Below are 19,026 nucleotides of genomic sequence, written 5' to 3' on the forward strand. Positions count from 1 at the left end.
AACATAGGTCAGAGAAAACCCTGGATTTTTATAGCCTTCTTGAAAGGTGGGGAAGGTCAACATAATAGTGTGTTGTGCTCCCATGGTGAATCACAACTACTTACATTACACATTCACGTGTGAGTGAAGCATTTACTACAGACTGTTACATTTACTGTCTGGATAGAGATGCTCTTTCACCCCACTCACCTGCCTTGTTTTTCCCACAGGTTGCGGGAACATCACCGCTCTGCAATTAAGGTGATTCGAAGGATGCAGTATTTTGTGGCAAAGAAAAAGTTTCAGGTGAGTTGTGAATAGAAAGCTCCTTTTCTAAATAAACCCTTTTATTCTCTTCATTCATTGTTTCTTTTTAGAAACTTAAAGAGAGACTAACACAATTCATTTCAGTAATGGTGAGCTACACCCACTATTCTCTCCCTCCTTCAATAGGGTGGTTGTTTTGCAGCAGGTTAGTCGACTATGGATGCACTGGAAATAGGCTAAAGTCCTGAAATACGGTCTGAATTAAAATGTTATTTTCTGCTAATGGACTTGACCCTTAACCCTCTGTTATCGCTGTCTCTTTCTTGCAGTGCAAACATTCTCATATGTCTCCATTAATTCTGAGCTGTATGTTACTGTCATGCCGAGTCAGTAGGATTAGAGATTAAAATACTACCTCAGCCTTGTTTCTGTCTCTTACTCAGTGATAATGAAGTCCTGATAAGAAACTGGGGTGGAAATTTGTTAGCATATTGGAAGGTTTCTCCTTTGTTTTCCCTTCTCCCTTCTGCATAGGTAGGAGACCTCCTTCCCAGTTTGTGAGATCAGTTCTCTTTGCTCCTCTGGCCTTCACTGACATACATTTCTTGTGTGCCATTTCATTTGCTGTGGTCTTGTGATGCCATAAGCATTTAATAGTAGCCAATTAACCTTGTTACCTAGTCTGAATAAAAAACTCTGACTGTAAACATTCTGAAAATCAATTTCATTAATCCAGTAAAAACACGTGTCAATAACCTTTAGCTTGATTTAAACCAGGTGAATATATTTATAGGTAAGAAATACATTACTTTGCTTAAAATTAATTAATTAATGAAATCTCCCTTGTTCAGGGGTTTCTTAGAGACAGCGTTTTCAGGAAGTTTCTGCTAGCACATTGCTCTTATTATTAGACTAAAATTAAGAAAGGCACAATGTCTGGAGTACTTGAAAATAATATTTATAGTCATTTCATTGAGAAGTTCCTTCGCACTTGCTGGCCAGCACTTGTAACTTGGCAAGGGATGTGGCCCATTTCAGTGATGTGTCTACTGCTGTTGTGTGAAAAATTGCCTAAATGTGACCAGTTCCACTAAACTTTAATTTATTCTTATTCTAAAACTTGCTTGTGATCCTCTGCTCTGTGGTAATTACGGAATCATTGCTCTCATAAATTTAGATCATAAAATATTTGCCATGGTATTAAGTAAACTGCTTAGAAACAAGAAATCTACACGTTGTATATCTACCTCCCAAGTGGTATTTGTCAGAAACAGATTTTGAAAATGCCTGAACACCGTGTGCAACATTATCCACCTGGCAAATAAACGAAACTCCCCTGCGGCAGATGATTTGATAGAAGCTGAAAAAGCATTTGACTGAATAGAATGGGACTATTCAGCTCTTACTTAAAACTTGTTTGTACTCGGTATCTCGGTTGCTAATCTGGCTTCTCAGTTGTACTCTCACTTTCGCATCTGCAAAAGGCCCAGTCCTGGCCATCTACAAAATCCCTCAACAACTGTGTCTCTCATCCTCCTTTAATAGTCTTTCTTCTTCCTGAATGATAAACATTGGCTGTTACTAAAGAACTTAAAATGTCAGTTCGGCTGAACGAGTCACTCCCGTGCACAGGTGATATGCTGCTGCTTCTGTCAGGAGCAGAATCTCCCAGCAGGAGCGTAGAGGGTATCTGATACTTCTCCATAATTTCTGAGTACAAGGTTATGGCAGAGTTTAAAATTTTGGAGAGCACTAAAGGTACAGTTTTCCAAAGCACCTAAGAAACCTAATGCACAAAGTCACCTTGAAATTCAAACCACAAGGTGCTTTTGAAAATCTCTCCTGTCATTATTCTTTTGTCAAAATTATGTTGTAAATCTGCTTTGCTCTATCGTATGCTCATAAAATACTCATAAGAAATTAAAATGTTTAAACATGTGCCAAGTAATAATTTTACTGTTTCCTATAGCCAGACCAGTGTAATATCTGAAACTAAGGTAAAGCTGAAGATCCATTTTTTAAATGTATCTTTCAGCATTGAAGAGGTCTGTTAGCTGTTTTCTGGGAGATATTTGTTTTCTAAGATTTGTGTTTATATGAAATATGTGTTAAAAAGAATTAAGGGTTTTTTTTCTATAGCTTTTGAAAAAAAAACCCGGCAAATGTACAACCAAATTTCATCTGAAGTCCATTGGACTATTCATACTTAAAATTAGCTGGAACACTAAGCAAGGCCAACACTTTAAAGGAGTATTTTTCAGAGATGCCTCTGAAGCTTTTGAGTAAGGCAGCATAGAAAGAAAGAGAGGAAGAGGAAAATTTTGCAAAATAGATCCCAGCATGAACCCAGCATGGTTCTTAAACTGTACCAGCTGTTTGCAGGATACACCTGTATGCCTGGTTTTGACTATGTTTGACTAGATACATGTTTTTAAGAGCTCAGTTAATAACAAGGGGTGATGGCACCACAAGGACAAAAGTCAGTTAGAAAGCAAAGCCTTCCTGTTTAAATGAAAAATAAAATAAATAAAGAAAAGCTAAACAGGGATACAAAGAATTTCAAAGGACATGAAAAGCAAGTCTTTGTGAAGGATCACACTTGGGTATCATTTCCTCTTTCAAAAGAAGAAAAACTTAGTCTGTGTTCCAAAGTCTGGATTTAAATATAGTCCTTATGATGATGCCCATGTAAGAACCCAGAATCATATTATAAAGAATTAATACGTTTTTTATGGATGTGTTTATGTTCTTGTAAAGTCTGTAGGGCTGTTTCAAATTGTGTAGGAAAGATCATATTTTACTAGTAGTCAACACAAGTTCTGTGCATCAATTGAGGTGAATGACTTACGGTTAAGGAAGAATTCTGTAGGTTACAGGGAAAGCAGTACTTAGAAATCAATGGCTTTCTAGGCTTTCTTCACCTGCCAAAAATTAATTTTATGTTAGTTATAAATCAGATGTCTTTGACACAGTCTAACCTTACAACTGAATTTCAGAAAGAAAATCACCATACTCAGTTTTTCCATTAGCTTGATTAAAGAGTAAATAACCTTTATTTTCCAATAAGGAAAGTTTCTAAATGTCTTAAAACTTATGCACATGGATACAACTGTGATATCCATCACAGAATCAGAGACCAAGAATTTGCTCTGATTTCCACTTGTCTTTTTGAAATATCTATTTAAAAATTTTTTTCGTGTAAATTCTTCCTGTTGAGTAAATTAGTTTCCTTCTAAAACATGTTTTTAACTTGTGGTATGTTTTTCACCATGGCAAATATTCTATACATAGCATAAATTAAAAATACAGGTTGCAGTTCTACTGATGACATAACTGTTACCTGATTTGTTACAATTTCACTGGAAAATCTTACATTTATAGTCATGTAATTCATCATCTTAGGTGATTCATTTGTCATGAATTGTGTGTGTAATCTTTTCTAATCTCCATACTGGGCTGTACCAAACAATGGACTTCAGTGTCCTGTACTTCACAGGATGTTCTACCCATTTTATTTCACTGTTACTTGGTTACATTTCCCAGAATTTCTCCTTGCCTAGATTTCCCTCTTGTTTTCCCAGGTCTGCCTCCCTTCCCATACGGTTACCAGGGAACAGGAATAGCCAGTGCTGCACATTTAATATTTGACATTCACATTTGTGCCTTTTGCACAGTTTCATTTAAGAAGAGTTTTGCTGTGAGTGTTGGCTAATTAGCAGAGGAGCAAAAGTAAAGAAGAGGTGAAGGAATGCTGTGAGGTTGGCTTCTACTGTTGTTTCTTCAATACTCATCCATTGCCTGCTGCAGTTTGCAGCAAGAGTATTTTCTCAAGATCAGCTTTCAGTATGAAGTGATTACAGAAAAATTAGTAGTGACTAGTAAATATCCTATCCTACTCAGAAATTAAGCTTCATTCATAAATTCTATTTACTCCAGGTTTTCAATTCTTGTTTAAGGAGAAAAGCAACAACCCTGTAAATGAAAAACAGGTAGGGACATACCTACTCTGTCTACTGTCAGGGTCCTGCATCAGAGTACAAGGATAGCAGGAGACAGTTCTGCACCTTTATTCCCACTGAACAGGTTTGCTGAACCTGGAGTTTTCAAGCTGATCTTGCAGATTTCTTTTTTGCTTATTTATAGTACAAAAATAATCCAAGAATTCCCTTTTTTTTTAACATCATCATGTTTACATTACTAGTCTATGGAAAGATTTACAGGCTTATGCCATTGTTGAATCATATTTCTTTCTTTGTGGATGTTAGTTATGTGTGTAAGCAGGTGAGATTCTTGGGAATTCTTCTGTGCTCCTTGGTTAGATTGAAGCAATTCCCATTCCTGTTTAGCCTTACACTAGACAGTATCTCATATTCATCCAAGGTTTGCAGTTGACTTTGGGGAATCTGACAGACTAAATACAGTTTGTTTGATGAAGTGATATTGTTAAAGTAATGATTCCTAAAACATGGGAGCTACCCCCCAGGAAGGTGCAAGGGACTGCAAGAAGGTGCCACTGCCTGGTTTTTATATTGTATCCTGCTTTGGCTTAGAAAAGAAGGTATTTGTGGCATGGAATTGAGGAAAAACTGCAGCATCTGAAATTAGTTAAAGCAGTTCAGAGACACCTGCTTTTGAAGCACAGGTGGCAAAATATTTCTGAGACCTCAGATGGGATCAAAATTCTGATGTCTTAGAAGCTACCACTGTTAACTCTTCTTTGTTCTCAAAAGACACAAGTAAGAAAAAACTGTAACTCAGATGTTGCCAAGGTTTTTAATAAACCTTGAAAATTATCTACAGGGTATCTATAGACAGCATAATGAATGAGTCAGAAATCATAGAATCATAGAATAGTTTGGGTTGGAAGGGATCTTTAAAGGTCATCTAGTGCAAAGCCCCTGCCATGAGCAAGGACATCTTCAACCAGTAAGGTTGCTCAGGGCCCCATCCAATCTGACCTTGAATGTTTCTAGGGATGGGGCAGCCACAGTTTCTCAGGGCAACCTGTTGCAGTGTCTCACCACCCTCACAGTAAAAAACTTCTTCCTAATACCAAATCTAAACCTACTTTCTTTCAGTTTGAAGCCATTCTCCCTTGTCCTATCACTACAGGCCCTTGTAAAAAGTCTGTCCCCATCTTTCTTAAAAGCCCTCTTCATGTACTGAAGTCTTCTCTTCTCCAAGCTGAACAAAACAACTATCTCAGCCTGTCTTTACAGGAGAGGTGTTCCAGGCCTATGATCATCTTTGTGGCCTCCTCTGGACTTGTTCTAACAAATCCATGTCTTTCCTGTGCTGGGAGGCCCAGACCTGAATGTAGTACTCCAGATGAGGTCTCACCAGAGCAGAGTAGAGGGGCAGAAACACTTCCCTTGACCTGCTGGCATATGATTTTATTGTTTCTGTATTGTTTGACTACTTTGATTAGCATCTTTTAACTAGAAGTTTTCTACCAAATGATAAGTTCAGGTGCTACCTTTCAGTCTAATGTGTGAAGTTTGCACCCTACTCTTTTCCTTTCATCTTCTCTGCTGTGTTAGTGATTCATTGCTGCTTCTCCTATATAGCTCTGGCATGGATTGGACTCTAGTTTCTAGATGTAGCATTAAGATATCTTTAGTTTGTCCCTGCAGTTCAACATGTTAGTTCACTTGTTTTCCAGTTAGTCTTGGTGTTTATAGGTTAATAGTATTTCCTTTATCTTTAATAGTACAGGAAAGTGTATTTTAGTAATAGGTCAGATTGTGTCTTTCCCATGTATGACGTGCAAATTACACACAGGGATTTCTTCCTGGTCATTCCTTGCACCAGTACTTCCCAGATGACTTGAAAGCTCAGCCAGTCTTTCTAGAAGAGGAAATCAGTCATGCACTTTGCTGTGGCCTAGGAACATGAACTTATTTTCAGAAGATACTAGAGTGACTACACAGACTTCTGAACAAAGTGCCAGATAAACCTTTTTTGGCTCTTGGGCTCCAGTTTGGTGGATAATCTCTTGAAAGGCCTGTAGATCTGCATTAACAAAATGGTGGATGAAATGAGAACTGTCAAAATTATTCCACCAAATATGTACAATTGTGGCAACAATCAAAATAACTCAGATGTTTATACAGTGTTAAAAAGAGTTAAAAATCTTACTGTTTACTCTTCAAAAACATCTACATTGACACAGTACATTCCTCCATCCTTGTGGCTTAAAGGCATGGTTTTTTGTCTCTTTTTTACAGCAAGCCAGAAAGCCCTATGATGTACGAGATGTTATTGAGCAGTATTCTCAGGGTCACCTCAACCTGATGGTGCGAATCAAGGAGTTACAGAGGAGGTATGTCAATGAAGTTCAGTGTTGGCATCCGTAAACAGCAGCAGAAGGATGTTTGTAAATTGGGGCCTGCAGGTAAAATCTGATAGGGTTAAAGGAGCCATATTGATAGGACTGTGCAAAGTTAGTGAATCACAAAATCACAGAATCAGTTAGGTTGGAAGGGACAATGGGTCATCTGGTCCAACCTCCCTACTTAAGCAAGGCCATCCTAGAGCACACGGCTCAGGATTGCATCCAGACGGTTCTTGAATACCTCCAGTGATGGAGAATCCACAACCTCTCTGGGCAATCTGTCCCAGTGCTCAGTGACTACACAGTAAAGAAGTTCTTCCTTGTATTGAGGTGGAATTTCCTGTGCATCAGTTTTTGCTGTTACCTCTTCTTTTATTGGTTTCCCCCACTGAGCAGAGTTTGGCTCCATCATCATGGCACTTCATGTACTTGAATACATTCATGAGGTCCCTCTCAGTCATCTCTTCTCAAGACTGAACAGGCCCAACTCCCTCCACCTTTCCTCATGGGCGAGGTGCTCCAGTCCCTTAATGGTCTTTATTGCCCTCTGTTGGACCTACTCCAGGGGCTCCATGTCCCTCTTGTACTGAGGAGCCCAGAAGTGGACACAATACTCCGGGTGTGGATATATAAAACAGCATTTGAGTAAACTTTCCTTTTCACATGGGAAGGAAAAGGCAAAAAGCATAAAAATCTGGCAATTGGGACTTAGATGTGTTACCACAGTCCCTGCTAGTTTTGAGTGCACACTGCAAGCCCTATATGTTCAGGACTGCATTATACCTAGAGAGTGCAATACTGTCACCTGCTCTGGTAGAATTGCACCTAAGAGCAAACTAAGAGATGACAGATAGATGCATCAAGAAAGCTGCAGAAGAAAAAAGAAAAGAGGGAACAATGCTGATCACATGGAAAAGTGATGGGTATGGTGAAACTTTACAGTGGTTAAAGACACTGTAGACCAATCTAAATCTAATCCCATTTTGTTACTGTTTTTAATTCCAAGCTCTTCTTAGCACAAAGCAACTTCTTCTCTTACAGGACAAACCAGAATTGTTCAAACTTCATTTTGTTTGTTTGTTCACCAGCTAGAGAAAGTGAAGATGCTGGTTCAGGCTGATAAAAAATAAAAACAATTATTTTGGTTTATAGGTTGGACCAATCCATAGGGAAGCCATCCCTTTTTATCTCCGTCTCAGGTAAGTTAATACAAAGGATTTGTCTAAAGTTAATCTAATTAAGATATACTTAATGCATAATACTTGTTATAATACTTTTCATTTTGTTGCCAAATTTTTAAACTGTGCCAACCAGTTGTGCTATGAAGAGTAGACATTGGGAATAGTATTTAGTCATCAACACCTTTAAATTTGGGTGTTCTTATTTAGATATTTAAAGCACCTACTTTCACTGAAGTTTTTGAAATGTTGGCTCTAATCTCTCTGAGACTCACCATATTTTCTATAAATTGGTGTGTTAAGATTACAGAGTTTCTATAAAATTTGTAATATTCACATTGATCTTTGATAACTTTGGAAAGAGTCTGGAAATGGAGCACAAAGGACTAAGTTTGTTTGTGACAAGTCTGGCTAATGACAACTCTCCATTTATGTCATTTGAAAACTCATCTTTCTATATAGCTTATATAGAGAAAAAAAAGATAAAATGTTACCAAACGTGTGGTTCAAGTTGGCTGTAGAGTCCTTCGCATAGTGGCAGATTGTTTTTATGTGGCAATTAAAACATTAACTAAATTTGGAACATTTTTGTTCTCCCTGGTTAAAGCATAAAACTAAGGTTGAAAGTGCCTTAAATTTAAGGGCTATTAAAAGCCATGGCATGGTCCAATGCTATAAAAAGAAACAAAAACTTGCTTTTAAGGAATAGATCTATCAGCTTGGCAAAGGTGTTCAGTTACACTGTGTTGGTGGGCTAGTTAAACACACCCTGTTGTGGCTTGCTGCTATTTTGTTATACCACCATATATTAATTTGAAAATGTTTCTTGTTCCACAGAGAAAAGCAAAGATCGAGGAAATAACACGATTGGTGCCAGGCTGAACAGAGTGGAGGACAAGGTAAGCCTCAGTTGGATTGGCAATGAATGAGGACATGGTTTGTGATCAAACAGTGCTTGCTTCATAGGATCTGGAGGAAAATTCAGCTTAAAATAGAGTTGAATGCCTGGCTTTTCCAGGTGATGGAGCGTAATTTTTGTGGCAGATTGCATTTTTGGCTCTTACTCATCATTTTAACAGAATAAGAAAAAAACAGACCTTAATTGATTTCAGTCTCTTTTGGGACTCGCTTGGGGTTTTTATTTTTAATTGTATATATTACATATGTCTCAATTCTTTACTTCCTTCCTCCACAAGAGATAAAAGGCTCAGTTCCTTTAATACCTCAGTTTATTATGGTCCCTAAGATTTCTCTTTGATCGTTGCTCTGTTGTTTGTATAAGTCCACCTACAATTCCTTAGAGAGAGCAATAGCAAACCATGTTCTATCCTGGTTTCCATTCCTTATGACAAATGGAGTTTCTCCTTTCAAGTGACATGAAGCCAGAAAATCAGACTTGTTCTGTAATCACAAATTAACAGTTAAGTGCTTTGTAACCCTTTATTTCAGTGCTTGAAAAATTAGATGACAGGTACAGGCTATGTCATTGTTAAAAAATATGAGTTTGCCTGTGTTGGTATTAAGGAAAGAAAGGGAGGGTTAAGAGAAATAGTTTGAATCTTTTACTGATATCTTATAGTGATTTGGTGAGGGACTGAAATAATACCTTAGGATTATTTCACTTGTGTATCTGAACTGTTCATTCGTTATTAAGGACTGCAACGTTTTGTTGAGGAAAAGAGCTTTTGGCGTGTTTCTTCCACAACTGGAAGTATGTGATAACATCATGAAGGATTTGTTTTGAAGAAATATCTAGCTAATATTCTGCAAACTAAAAGAGGTGTGAGCAACACATCCCAAGAGAAGCAAACTGAGCACCCTGATCTATATTGATTCACTTGTGTCCTACCCATTCCTTAAGCATTTCTCCTTAAATACTTCAGATAAACTTGAATGATAGTACTCAGAACTGTATTTCAGCCTGTTGAAAGTCATGGCATTTTAGAGGAAACAGGTTCCTTTTGGTATATTGAAGGACACATAGGGTGAAGTAGATGATAGGAAGGTACAGTGCATTTAGTGTGAAGAGGAATCACTGTGCACTGCTCCGTCGGATCTATGGTGAGTATGTGTTCTTACACATGGAAACCCTTTCCCGAAAGTTTGGATTACACTTATTTATTTTCTCTCCATAATGTCAACTAAAAGTGTGGAACACTAGAAAATGTCTTGTGACTTGTGACAAAGAGCAATGACTTTTCAGTTTGGACAAATAATTCTCAAATGACAGCTAAAGCAGCTTCTCGGTGCTATTTGTAAAATCTCCAGTGAGCCTGGGAAAGCTTTGGTGGTGTACTGGCCCAGAGATAAGTTGTTTGGGGGTTATTAATTACTTTTTTTACATCCTTACAAATAAGTACACCGTGAATTTATAGTGACTGTTGTTTTATGTCTTGTAATGAGACTGTAAAACACTCCCTGTATAATTTAAGTATAGCTGGGTTAAATTTTAGCCTTGTTTTAAGAAACAGACCCTTCTTTCTTTGCAGTTGCATGAGGTCATCTGCGGTTTCAGAGCTGTATGTTATCTGCCCTATACAGCTAGTACTATCTGCAGGAATTTTATCTGAAAGTAGCTGAAAGGCTAAAAATAGAGAATTTCAGTTGGACTCGGCAAACAGTGGTTAACATAAAAACACACTGGCAATGCTGAAATCACATTTTTGCTGCAGCTGTACATGATGGCCAAAGCTATTTTTTTCGTGTTTTTGCTCACAGAGATTGGCCTTCTCTTTCCCATAAACTACATGGTACATGGTATGCTTTCAACATACAATTAAGCCCTTCCTGAGCTGAGCACTATAGAAAGGATATCCATATCAGCTGTTTTTTTAAGACAACTGAATATTTTAGACAGTTTCATCCCATTTGGTTTGTGAATTAGTTTTTAGTCTTGGACTTCAGAAGCATGTAACCACCTCTTGTGCATTTGAAAAATCTTCTTTAAGCCAGAGGAGGCATATGGGCAGCTGGAAGGACAAAATGCTCAAACAGCAGTGTTTTGACAGGAATTATGATACTTTATGGCACAAATACGATTTTTCAAGTATTGAAATCAGCAAAAAGTTATGGTTTCTTCTTTAAATTTAGGACTATGTTCATTTGAGGGAGAGAGTCCTGTAGTCTATTCATCCTGTGCACTGAGAGAAACTTTGACCTTGTAATATGTGCGGTGTGTAATGATGAACCTAAAGATTGTTTCCTAATACACAAAAGTCAAAGGGGTGAATCATGCTTGAAGGAGCCTTCCTACAGATTCCTTCCCATAGAATTTTGTAATTTTGGCAAGACACTGGAAAGGTGTTTTTATGAATGTAACTAGAAACCTCACAGCCTGATAGATCTTTGTGAAAAGAAATCACGATCCAGCATGTAATCACAACATGTTTTGACTTTGCCATTGTTCTCTGTTGCTTACAAAACTGAGGGCAGCAAATTCTGTGTTCTCCTAAAGGTGTATTGCCACGGCTGAGTGCAGGCAGCTGCAGCACCCGCCGTGCCCACAGCCTGATCTGTTGGGCCCCCAGCCAGCTGTGGTCCAGCAGGCATGTCATGGCAGTAGTGCAGTGCCCAGGCTGAGCTCATAAACCCCACCAGGTACCAATGGTCCAAGTGTGTGTGTGTAGATAAGTTGATCCAGTCCCTCAGAGAATGTTTTTGCACAGGATTACAGCAGCAAATCAATTTATTTGCAGTGACCAGCCTTCTCTTTTTATCCTGAAACATCTGTGAATGACTGTTCAGCCTACCCTCAAGGAACCTGGCCACTGCTGGCCTGCTACCAAGCTCAAAATCAAAAACAGTTTTTCCAGATGGGCCCAGCTGTGTGTGCACAGTGCTCTTCATCGTCACACCGCAAGCACTGCCTGCCAGGGGCTTAATGCTGGGTGTGCCCAGCAGCTCCAGCCAGGAGCAAGCCCACAGCGCGCTGGGGAAATTCTGTGTTCGACATCTCCTATTTTCTTTTCACTGCACTAATTTTAGCTTGGCTATAAAAGACTGTAATGCTAGCTTTTTAATTTTCAAATTAATCTGTTCTTTTTCAGCCTTTTGCCGACCATTAATTTAGCTATAACAGGCGCAGCTTGCACTTTTCAGGTAATCAGCCAGGCTTGTTGCCTAAGGAAATTGAGTCTTAAATATGGGCACTGCACAAAATCATCTAGAGTATGCAGTGAAGGCTAAAACTGGCAGTCTCTGGACTCTTGACAGGTTGTTGTGCCTATAGACCAAACCACCCCAGATGTCTGTGGGTCCTGCCTGTGGACCTCCCAGAGTAGAATAACAGAACCCATATTTACAAAAATATATTAAAAACCATTCTGAACAGTAGACATTTTGCACTCTTTCTGATAAGTTGTTTTAAAAATAGGACTTAACCTTCTGCAATGACTTGGACACTGCAAAGTTTGCCTTTTAAGAATAGTTATAGCAATCCAAAGCAATTTTCTGGGCATCCCTTCTATATACTCAGAATTGTTCCTGTATCTGACACTAAGTACAGTATTAATGTCAGTATTGCCAAAATCATAACTAAAGTCTTATAGCAGTCTTTTTCAGTTATATGTAACATTAGGAGTATATGCTATCTGTTGCTAAATTTTAAGTTGTAGAGATTTAAATGGAGATTTTTATTCATACAGAATATAGTAGTGAGACATATGACACCTTTTTACGTGAATCCAACAATTCTGCAAGACAACATTAATTCCAAGCATATGTACATTTGGGCATACTTACATACCCTTGTATTCTGACTAGTACTAACACAAAGAGCAACATCCAGATCTTCAAACATGCAGTGCAACATTGAACAGAGATCATAGAATCCTAGAATCATCTGGGTTGGAAAAGACCTCAAAGATCATCAAGTCCAACCCTACCGTGGTTACTGGACCATGGCACTACGTGCCACATCCAGTCTCATCTTGAAAACCTCCAGGGATGGTGAATCCACCACCTCCCCTGGACAGCACCACACTCTTTAGATTTACTTGAAAAGCAGATAGCACCACTTTTAAATCAATTAAAAGCAGATCTATCACATGAAAACATGCCCCCTAAAATAGATGCTGCTGTGCTGCTTGAGTTGCCTACTGGAAATCTGAACTGATCTTAGAAACCAAAACTTGAAGGTAGTTTTCTTCACACAGTCCTTCTGAGTTCTGGTTATGCTCATTTGTTTTTCTGTCTTCCATCTACAGTGTTGTTGATTGTTAAATGTGTATAGCCCACATTCAATAAAATTGCATGGATATGGTATATATTTGATGCACTTTCCATGGTGAGTGCTGAGTACGAAACTCTGAAAGAGAATTAAGTGGAAAGGCTTTGTTTGAGGTGGCGTTCAAGAGGTGGTGGAGGCTATGTGATACAACATTTATGTACGTGGTATGACACTTTCTTCTGAAGAATGTTCTGTAATTGTTTCTATACATACATGTATTAGAAACCAGTTTGACTGGAACCATGTTGGACACAGTTCAGATGAACAGAATGGCCATTGATAAGTCTGGGTCCAGTTTCTGATTTTACTCTTGGTTTTTTCTGCTCATGTCTTCTAGTCAACTAACAGTTCCCCATTGCAAAAGCTTTTATATCTACTTTATTTCTCTGTTGATTTTCTCAAAAATATATCAATTTGAGTGACATATTGCCGAGGAACACCACTGTAATGTTAATAAATTTACTATTTTATTGTATCATAAGGTACATTGTAGTCATGCCATTTCTAATAATGAACTCTCAGCCCATGCAATGCAGAAAGATTTAGGACATGCTCCAGAGACCATTCAAGGTGGTAGGTCTTTCCTTTGAGCTGACTTTGATGGTAGCCTTGGTGAGTCAACATCTCGGTTTTCCTTCATTGAGATAGGCAGAGACACTAAGCTTTATCAAAGTTGTATGCTTTTGAGAAGACTTTTTCTTTTGGTTGTTCTGACATAATAACATGGATGTGTTACTTACCTGACAGCATTTCTGTCATAAATTGAAAGATAGATATGTACACATATATGTCTCATTATTTGATGCTCCATATTTACAATTCTAAGAGCACACATTGTGTAGTTTGACATTTTGCTTAGAAAAGTATTATCTCATCTGCATCTTCCTGAGTTCAAAAATACCAGGTTTCATGTTGACAGCTTGTTCACCTAAAAGAATTCTTCGTGTGTGGCCAGTTTCCCAATTTCATGTGAAATAACTGCATTATCTAAGATAGCATCAAACTTTGGTGGGTTTTTCCTTCTATTTTTAAAGTCATTCTGGGAACAGTTACTGTGCTTCCTAGCATAGAATAGCAATTAGTGCAATCTTCAAACAAGGCCTTGACTGACGATGCCGTTCTTGCACATCAGTATGCAATGGACAGGAACATTTTGGCTTTACTTTTAATTGAATAGCAATGCTGAAATAGTGATGGTAAAAGACTGACAAACAACCATCTGACCAGTCTGTGCTGGAAAGTGAAGTTAGAACCACAAGTCATCAGTTGGAGAGATGGCTTCACAAAGTGTCTGGCATGGAAATACTCAGCACTTTGCAGGCTGAACATGCAGTAGGCAGTTCAGGTGTTGAATATTGGCAGCTTCTGCAATAGGTGTGTGAGGATTTGCCTTCCAGATACTGAGAAACAGAACTAAAAGCTGTGGCTTTGGATGGCAATTTTAAAAGATACATGAAATCAATAAAAATCAAAAGAAACACTGCCGAGCAGTTACTCACCTTGTACATAGTTCTTGCCATAATGCAGAAGTAATAACCTGGGGGATGTGGAAGAATATTGAATCATATGGAAGATTAAGCATCCCTATTAATTTAATCCTTAGTCTTTTTCCAGATGCTGAAGCACAAGCATACGGAAGCAATTTCAGTGCTGAACTTTGTGATGGAGGTTGCCCATTTTCTATAAATTGGACTACAACTAAGCACATCCTTCATCAGTCTGGGTCATTAGGCAGCCTTACAGTTTTAATAGCTTTTCTCTCACCAATCTGATAATATTTCAGTAGACAGACAACAAAAAGCTGCAGATTTCCAGTTCCAGTATCATATGCTTCCCATGTTGACGGCTACAGTAAAATAGAATTATCAGATATATATGGCAAAAAAACTGAAAACAGAAAATAATTACTTGTTGGATTCACTGCTGCCAGAAGCCTCGGTAGCCAGAATAGAAACAAACTGAGAGAGAGATTAGGCAAAGTCATGGAGAAGGGCTCACTTGAGGATTATTAAACAGGATGTCTGTATGTAAACTCCATTTTAGCAAGTACTTGAAACAGTAGTCAGTGATGAGTTTGCAAAAAAAAAAAAAAGGGAAAACCATGATTTTATCTATATATACTTTCTTACGCTCCTATATTTTAAGACTCTGCTACAAGTCTTGCACCAGAAACAAGATAACTAGGGCAGAGAAACTTTTGTCTTGTTCAGTATAGCCCTTTTTATGCTAGGCTATATACACAGCTGCTTGCTACTGGATTTGGTCACATACACAGCCCCATGCAGCAGAACGTTGCTGTGTGGTGCCTTAGAGCTGATCTGTTTACAAAGGCCATGTAAGCAGATCCCTATGCCTGTCTAAAGGACATTTATATGAGTGTTTGCAGAGCTGTGAAGACTGTAAGGTCTTTGGAATAGCCTTGACTTATATCCATTTGTTAGCACTAATCATATCTGTTTGAAGATCATTAGATCCTATTGCAGCACAATCAATTTTTTGCATTATTTTTGAAATTATTTAATATAAACTGTGATAAGTGCTATCTATAACCTGTGGGATAGTGTCTGGGTGCACTAGTTTAGGTATAGTTACAGACCTGGCCTACAGAGCAGTGTGACAAACGCTCATGGTCTTTTTCTGAAGTGTCAGCTCTTGGATCAGAGGAAATGTGATTATATAAAAGAAAAAAAATCTAGCATTGAACATTAATAGCCACAGATGGTGAGAATACTGCAGCTCATTACTTTATTTGCAGGAAATGAGAGTATTCTCTTCCTCAGTCCTGTAAAACAAAGTTAAGCAAGGCAAAATATTATCTTGATTCTCAAGAACACTGACTGAAGGTAGTTCAAGCTAGCACACAATGGCTATGCTAGTATTCAAATGCAGTGACTAATTAAGCTCTGGTTATTCATTTGCATTCAGTCATGTGTGATACTCCTCTACAGGTTTTATGAAAAGTAAAAAGACAAAAGTGAAAGACTCCTCAAGAGAATTCCTGTTGAAGTGATTTGCTATAGATTTTACTGCAAATTTCTAAATGTTCTGGATGCAGACAGTAGTTGGGAAGCATGAAGCCTGATGCTCAGGGCAGAGTGTAACCCTTTACAAATACAAAGCATTATATAAATATATAGATATAGATATATTGACTTCTTACCACTTGCAGTGTCTGTGTGCTTGTGATCCTCACAACTGTCTGTCTACTTGCTTATTAAGAGCAGAAATCTCAGAATTTTAGATAATATGCAATATGTCCTTTAAAATCTAGGAATCTGGGAGAGGAAGTGGAGGAATGAAATAATGCCTTACCAGTTAGTAATCTTTTAAACAATCTTCAGATTAGTCGCTGGTTTGGGAATCTGCTGTTGATGTTTATATTTGAGTAGGTATGCAAGTGGATGTAAGGTCTGCAAATGGAGATGACTCCATCTTTTATCAAACCACATAAAGCCTGTTTTGCCTGGCATTCAAAGATAAACCCAAGCAAGGCTTGAAATATAGCCTCCATCATTCTTGTGCAGAGACTGTTTACATTTGATGTGGAATGGAAATACATGGTGAATATGCTGAGAGAGAATGTTAAAGACTTGTATGGACTAAGTACCCTGTAGAGCTGATCATAGAAGAAGAATTTAAGTGAACAACACATGTGCACAGCATGCTACACAGAAGGTTAAAGAAAAAGAAATGACCACAAGATCATCTCTGCATTTTTTGTGTGTATGTTGCAGATGAGCGACCAAAAACCAATCTAACATAAATGGCAAATTTTGGTTTTGATACACTAGGATGAACCATTGCTGAAGTTAGATGTATCAAAGTGGAAATTGCTCCCTGTCAAAGATCTGTTTTTAGAGTGATCTCACTTGAATTGAAATATTTTATTTTCATTGCTATTGAGTATCAGAGGAGAAAAGAGCATGGAGTTGAAAGGACTGTTATTCAGGTTGCAGTCTTTTCAGGGTTGGAATCTATTCAGCTCTTGGAAAAGATTCAGAGTAAAGGAAGGTATACTCCCTTTCTCACACGATGTCCATACCTTCTCACACTTTATCAGCTCCTCCTGCTCCCCCTGCCCCTCCCCGCCCCCAGAAATGGTGCAGTGCTGTTTAGATTGCCGGAAGAGAAATAGGAGAAAGAGTCTTTGCTAGGCAATGAAAGTAGAATATGAACACTTGGTTCAACATATACCTACCACTCTTAGAGAGTAGGAAACCAAGATGGCAAATTTAGTTTTCTCAAATCCTTCTCTATTCCTGCATCCTATCCACTGGGGTTGTCACAAAACTACAATTCATCTTTCAACAAGAAAATCAAGATTTGCATGATGTCTATAAAAATCTAGAACAAATATGATTGTGATAACTTTTTATGTGTCTTTGAAGTATCATACTGTTTCAGCAGTTAGTACAAGCCTATGAACCTGTGTCTCAGGTTCCCTTTCTGTCCCAGACTAACTGATGGTACACTTGGTAGCTCTATCCAGCAGCCCTACCTGTCACAGTGTGATTACACTCATATGCTATGGGCATGATAATCTGATGAGCTGCCTCCCTTTAGACAGATGGACCTTTGTGGTAGCTACGTTATTTTTGTCATAGCATGGAAGCTCCTGCTCTGACTGGTTAAACACACAAAATAAGGAAAGGGAGGAAAAAAAATACTGTTCCTCTCTTTCACAGCTAAGTTGCAGGAGGTAAGTCGCTTGCGGCTAACATGCCCAAGGTATCACAGAGGCATCTGTGGCACAGCCAGGAATTTAACTTAAGCCATGTCTGTGACTTAACCACAAATCTGCATCCCTTTTTGTTACTGTGTTTAAATGCCTCTCTAGTTTTGAATAGTTATATTGGCCAGCACATGGTTCAACATAGTCATAGCCCATTAATACTAAAGCCATCCAGTACTTGAGAGCAGCATATATAAACACATAAACCACACCAACCCAGTCAATATAAATGTACCCGGACTGTTTTAAACAGTACAATTTAAATCATCTAGAAATTAATCTACTACCATCACTTGGTAGTCCAGGAGCCTAGGGGTGGAGAGAATTGGACATGCTTACATGACACAGAAAGTGTTCTACATATAGATAATTATGTATATAATACTGAAAGTGAAACAAATGGTATAAAGTGTAGTATTTGCACAGTCAAGCAGAGAGAAATATTCAAGTGAGTTCAAATATTCATGTAAGTTTCTGTTTTAAAAGTTTTGGATCCAACACTGCTTGCCATTGACCCTTCTGTGACATCTGTTAATCTTGGGTTTATTTCAATTTCTTTCTCTCTTTTTTAAACAGATGACTCCACTTAAATCAACACTTGGTATCCATTAGACAGATAGAAGGTGATTCACTTAGTAACATGTGCATCTTTATCTAGTTAAGTCCTAATAGCCTTAATACATCAAGGAAGCTGGTGTAATTAACAGCACTAAAGGCTTTGTCAGACATTTCACCTAATAAATACTGCCCTTTGTCCAGCCATAGAAAAAGAGTGAACAAATCAATTGTGTTTCCAAACTGAAAATGTGTACAGCCTTGTAAGTATTCTAAAATTATCCCTATAAAAATATATGTTGACAACAGAAGTTACATCTACATTTATGTCTGTGCTTGTACGTGTCTGCCAGTCACAGTGTGCATTGGCTCTTTGCCCTGCCTGGGCTGTCCTTTTTCTGCTTTATCATTTCATGATGCCGCCACCATTTGTGTATGATTTTCCTCCTGTTCACTTGTGGTTTGTGCAGATTCTTTTGATGGTTCTTTGTCTCTGGTTGTCATAGCTTATCTGTCCCAAGGTAGTTGGATATGTGAGCATTAGTTGTACCACTCTAGTTAATGTTGGCTACAAAGACATCTGACTTGGCTTGACTATCATACAGGATAATCCTGCCAAATGAGACAGTCAAAACAAAACCCCCAAGAATAAAATATGTTCAAAATGCCAACTTGAATGGAGATGGGATCCTTGCTTCATCATAGCTGAAGTTGTCTGGAAACTTTCCAGTTGTTCTACCAGTGTCTATGATTG

The 19,026-nt window shown here is 38.2% G+C and overlaps 1 protein-coding gene across 1 annotated transcript; it reads left to right on the plus strand.

The window, feature by feature from the left end:
- Positions 1–209: 209 nt before the first annotated feature.
- Positions 210–8,657, plus strand: LOC103796990 (potassium voltage-gated channel subfamily KQT member 1-like; the record flags this gene model as incomplete). Its single annotated transcript, XM_009069182.1, has 4 exons — positions 210–285; positions 6,474–6,568; positions 7,733–7,779; positions 8,596–8,657. Coding segments are annotated over 4 exons (280 nt in total), but the record flags the coding sequence as incomplete, so codon positions are not given.
- Positions 8,658–19,026: the final 10,369 nt, after the last annotated feature.

Source organism: Acanthisitta chloris, unplaced genomic scaffold, assembly GCF_000695815.1.
Source record: "Acanthisitta chloris isolate BGI_N310 unplaced genomic scaffold, ASM69581v1 scaffold11742, whole genome shotgun sequence".
NCBI classification, from domain to species: Eukaryota; Metazoa; Chordata; class Aves; order Passeriformes; family Acanthisittidae; genus Acanthisitta; species Acanthisitta chloris.